Below are 5,683 nucleotides of genomic sequence, written 5' to 3' on the forward strand. Positions count from 1 at the left end.
AAATCATTCCATTAGCTGCCACTTTTTAAAATTCACTTCAATAAATCAGCAATACTTTCATCAAACTTAGATGTACAACTAATCTGGGACACCTTCCCAACATCTAAGACCAGGGCCCTCTTGCTGGGTGTTCTTGGGGCTGTGTTTGTCCTTCCTAGAACTCATTCAATAGTACAGCTGTATGAATCTCTGAAGATTTCCTCTCTTCCACTGGACACTAAACTCCACAGAAATTCATGCCTGCTTTACCCATCATTGTCTGCACAGCACACAGTAGGCCCACAATAGATGTCTCAAAAAAAAAAAAACCACTAATCAGAGTAGGTTACTTTTTTTTTTTTTTAAGGCAGGGTCTCACTCTGTTGCTGGAATGTAATGGTACAAACTTGACTCACTGCAACCTCTGCCTCCCAGGTTCAAGCAATTCTCCCACCTCAGCCTCCCAAGTAGTTGGGACTACAGGCGTGCACCACGATGCCCGGCTAATTTTTGTATTTTTTGGTAGAGACAAGGTTTCACCACATTGACCAAGCTGATCTCGAACTCCTGATCTCAGTGATCTGCACGCCTCGGCCTCCCAAAGTGCTGGAATTACAGGCATGAGCCACTAAGCCAGCCCACAGTAAGTTATAATACTTAAGAAAGAAATGGCAACAAGGTTTACAAGCTGCCTAAGGTACTAAATGTTGATTAAAGTTCTAACCATTAAGTACTTCAAATTCATGTTTTTCTTCAAAGGACTCTAAAGTAAAATATTCAATACATATATTGGAGCTACTTCATTTTGGTTTTGTTTTGAGGTTTTTTTGTTTTTGTTTTTGTTTTCCAGCCTCATTCAAGCCTCAGAGAAACAACCTTAGTAAGCTAACGAAAAAGGAGGAGCAGGAGCAGAAGGAGGGACAGAAGCAGAAGAACCAGAAACCAAATTTCTATAAAGTATCCTGAGACTTACTGATGATGTTCAAAGACTTTGACTTCTAATTGATTGTAAGCACTTTGTCTCTTTCCTCTTTTAAAAAATGCTATTTAAAGGACACTATTCAGAAGAAAATAAGAATAGTTAAAATGAAAAGGTCATCTAAAAACAAAATGTTAAAGGAATGCCACATAATTTCAAAGCATGGAGTCCATTTCAAATAAATCTCTAAATTGACAATAGCTTTCATCTTATATCTTAATATCTAGGCTGAGAAATAAGACTAGCAGTGTGGGGTAAAATAGGTTGCCATGTTACACAATTTAAAGATTCAAGTTATACTTGTTGGTAAATACCACTTGTAGAGTTAATAAAATATATATTCTACCTTCTAAACTAGTAAATCACCAGATTTAAGACATTTATCAAAATGTCCCTATTAAATACTCAGCATTAACACTGATCCAACTACACGATAAAAGCTGAGATCCTTCAAAGGGACTCTTAAGTCCTCTCACAATTTGGTCTCTAGCCACCATGGTAGCTTCATCTCTTACTAATTGCTACAGACCATCTCACTCCCTAAGTTTAATTGTTCACACTCCCCATAGTGTGGGGAGTGCACCTTTTATGACTCCATCTCTTTGCATTTGCTGTTCCCTCTGGGTGACATGCCCTTCCCTCTTCTGAGCTGTGAATATGCCCTCCTCCCTGAAGCTTTTCCTAATTACCCTCACCTCCTCCCAAAGAGTGCCTCCTGGGTCCTCTGTCCTCTTCATTATTCTATTACATAGCACTGTCATTTTAAATGTTCACCTCCCAAACAGCCTGTGAGTTCTAAAGGGAGGACCCATAGCTTAATCAACTGTTTCCCAGCCCTTAGCATGAAGACTGGCATTTACTGAAACTCAATATAAATACACTGAATAAAAGAAAGATAAGTACTTAACTGTGAGAAACACTTCAAACTTTCCTATTAAAGAGTTAATGCATTTAACACATTGATTCTCAACCAGAGGCAATTTTGCCCCTAGGGGACATCTGGTAAAATCTGGAGGTATTTTTGGTTGTCACAACAAGGGCGAAGGGAATATAGGGGAATGCTACTGGCATCTAGTGGGGGTAGATGCCAAGGATGCTGCTAACATCCTACAAGGCACAGGGCAGCCTCCCACAACACAGAATTATCCAGTCACAAATGCCAATAGCGCCGACGTTAAGAAACTCAGTTGTCAACTGACTTATTCGGATGTGATGATTCAATATCACATCTCTGGCAATAACCACAATCAATTTCACTTCTGTAGTTTCAACGGAATTAAAAATGATCTTCATATAATTTCGATGTTTAACTTCAAACCAAGATTACTAGAAAGCATCCCATATTTCTGAAAACCAATCTATAACTACAGAAGCCACTCTTAAACCAGTAAACACTTTTATTTGTAAACTTCAAAGCAAACCACGGGCAAACTAATTTTCACTTGCGGAACTATGACAGAAACACAATCTGAAACGTGAGGTAATCAGTTCCTCCAGGTCTGATAAAAGAAAAATCTCCTAAAGCCTCAAAGTAAATAATGCACAGATGCTGCTGAACTGAGGAAGTGATGGGGAAAGTAAAGGACATGCCCTTGCTACTGCCAAAATCATAGCTGATCGGGATTTCAAAACTGACAAAACACTGCAAAATACAATTAAATGTCAATACAGGTTGTCAGATAAAGAAGTTAACTATTTCTCCCTCTAATAACTGACCAAGTTTCACATGACTTCATTCTTTCAGGAGAAAGCTAGGCAGAAGCAAGAGCACTCCCTTCCTATCTACTGGATGACTCAACTCTCTTCCGCACATTCCTCGGTTGAATCCTACAAATTAACTAATTTCTTTTGTCCTTTGAACTAGTTATGCTACTCCCTCGGTAAAGAACTAATAGGCCTGGCACCTACTTTTCAATCATTTACATTTTGTTACACCCTATCAGCCTCAAAAAGAAAAGAAAAAAGCTATGCCCCCCAAAAAAAGTTAACAGTTGATAGGTACAACAACTCTTATAGGAAAAGAGATGTGAATTATGTTATTCTAGTAACTGATTCCTAAATGATACACTTACAGTTTTCTAATGCTCTAATCTTTCTATCCTCAAGGTTTTCCAGATTTCAGAGACAGCACTGGCAGAAACTAAGTGTATACCACTTGATCAAGCTTACTGCGGATTTATTCTCGGATAGCTAAAATAAGGTAGTGGGGCTTGGACAGAAAACGTCTTTTTAATTAAAAAAAAGTTTCCAACAGTGAGTAACATCTTCCCTCTCGGCTGACTTTGCCAGTGTCAGTCCCACGACTGGGCCCAAGCTAGGCCGGGGCTCACCACACCACCCTCCAATGTGGTCCAAAGGAGAAAGCTGGGCCGTGTGTGGCAGGTGCGCGTCGTGTCAAATTGGGGGGCACGGGGAGTGCGGCGGGTGGGGAAGGGCGAAGCAAGCCGCCCGCAATCTCCCAGGGGGCGTTCTCCAGCCCGGCAGGCGGCCAGTCGGCCCGTCCCACGGGCACCAACTCTCCATTTTCATTCCCACTCCGGGATCCCGGGAGGAAGGCGCCGGCACCACACCCTCCAGGTCGCAGCCAGCTCGCACAGACCGAGCCTCGCGCCGGAGCGGGCGCCAGGCCTGGACGCGCGGGGCCATCAGGGCTCCGCCTGCCGCCCCGCCGCGCCGGCCCCACCCGCCCTCCCCGCCCCCGGGCCGGGCGACCGAGGCCTAAGAGCCTGCCGGGCTGTGGGGCCTAGAGAAGGAAGGAGCCCGCGCTGAGGAAGGGCGCCCGCGCCGCGGCCCCAAGCTCCGGCTGTCCCGCTCACGTGCTGCCGGAAAGACGGTTTCACTCTCTTACCCTCTGTAAAATCCTCCTTAACATGGTTTAACCACCACCCGGCGCCGCCTCGGTGACTCTCCAAACCCTGCGCGGGGCCACTCACTACTCGGGGTGCGCGGGCGGGAGGGACTGGGCCGGGAGGGGACTGGGAAGGAGGTCGGGGCGAGGCGGTGGCTGCGGCCGCTCGGGCGGCCCCGACTTCCCCACAGGCGGCGAGAGGGAGCACGCGAGAGAGAGCGAGCAAACGACTAGGCAGCCTGCGAGCGCCNCGCGGGGGGCGGGGCGGCGGCGGGCCCGCCCCTCGCATGTCCATCCGCGGGAGGCGGGGCTGAAGGGGGCCGGTCCGGGCCAGCGACCAATCGGAAGCGGTGGCAGCGTGGGCGGCTGCGTGACTGACAGGCGGCAGGACGCTGTCGCCGCAGTTTCTTCCGGCTAGCTGGGGGACGCCGAGGCTGCGGAGCGCACGCCTGGGCTCCGTCAGAGGGCCGCGCCCGCGCGACGACCGCGTGCCAGCTAGTGGGAGGCGGGCGAGGACCCCTGGGGGTGTCCCTCCCTGACCCAGGCAGGAGGAGGGGACTCCTCGGGCTGTTTTGTAAAATGTGTCGATGTGACCCTTCCGGCTGTTGCTCCTGACTATGGACATGGTATTGAGCCTGAGCTATATCCTCGTTTCTGCTGGAAAAGCTGACTCTGCCTCTGGGCCTCTGGGTTGAAGCCAACTAGAGAATCTCAGACGTGCTTAACCGGTCTGTTGGGCTCCCCTGCCCTTTTCCAGCCCCTGGTTTCCTTTCCCTGCTCCCTTCCTGCTTCTAATTTCAGCCAAAGAGAAAGCAAAGATTTAGAAAAGAAGGGTAGGAAGAAGCTGGAATTTGAATTGTCAAGAGAAGTTTGAGGTTGTCTTTTCTAGATTAAAACAATTTTTAACAGGCTGATGTTCACATGTTGAGCTTTCTTTTTCTAAAGCCCGTGCTTGACCTCCTAAGGAATTTTAAGTCCTATTCTGATAATAGATATATGAAGTAAGTTGTCATTAATGCCTCTGTTTTATAGATTAAGAAAAAAATGAGGTCACAAATAAATATCGTGCCAAAACGGCGTGGACTTGGAACTGACCTCCAGGTGCGATGTCATTATTTAACTTGAGAAATTACAGCATTCTGCCGATATTCACAAGCCAAGAGGCTCAACTTAACACCCTGGTAGAAAAAGAGAAGCCTTTAATATTGCTTGAACAGGGAAGGAGAGGGAATAATGGAACTAACCTTTCTGGGAGGGGGAAAAAAACAACAACACTGAATGAAACCTATGAAGCAATGAATGGAGTGCTTTTTGAAAGTACTTCCAGATCTTTTGAAAAGCAGCACAAAATTAAATATTATTTGCAAACGAGTTAATAGGAAAATGTTCTGTAAAGTATAATGCAGTATATAATGTAATACGATATTGCTATTCCAAATATATTTGGTTTTTTATTATGTGTGTGTATCTCCTGATGGTGCAGCAGAACAGTCATGCCTACAGCTAATTTATTAGTAATCACCAGTGATAATGCCCTTACAAAGCACATACTTTTCCATCTTTCTAAACATGAGGTGCTTTATTTTCAGACAATATGGGAAACATTCTCAGCAACTTGGGGTGATAAAAGTGACTTTTTTCCTCTTTTTTTGTTTTTCAAAAATTAGTTTAGGGTCAGGCACACTGACTTTATGCCTGTAATCCCAGCACTTCGGGAGACGGAAGCAGACAGATCACTTGAGCCCAGAAGTTCCAGACCAGCCTGGACAACATGGCAACAACTCGTCTAAAAAAATATTAGCTGGGTATGGTGGCGTGAGCCTGTGGTCCCAGCTACTCAGGAGGCTGAGGTGGGAGGATCACCTGAGCCCAGGGAG

General features: G+C 45.9%; 1 protein-coding gene across 1 annotated transcript in view; it reads right to left on the minus strand.

Annotated features, from left to right (window-relative positions):
• The window catches only part of EEA1 (early endosome antigen 1), a 165,493-nt gene extending 161,435 nt beyond the window's left edge, over positions 1 to 4,058 (minus strand). Inside the window, 1 exon segment of the mRNA XM_017868342.1 lies at positions 3,807 to 4,058. Coding sequence (XP_017723831.1) covers positions 3,807 to 3,830 — 24 coding nt within the window. The 5' untranslated portion in view covers positions 3,831 to 4,058.
• Positions 4,059 to 5,683: the final 1,625 nt, after the last annotated feature.

Source organism: Rhinopithecus bieti, unplaced genomic scaffold (assembly GCF_001698545.2).
Source record: "Rhinopithecus bieti isolate Rb0 unplaced genomic scaffold, ASM169854v2 scaffold_2453, whole genome shotgun sequence".
NCBI lineage: Eukaryota > Metazoa > Chordata > Mammalia > Primates > Cercopithecidae > Rhinopithecus > Rhinopithecus bieti.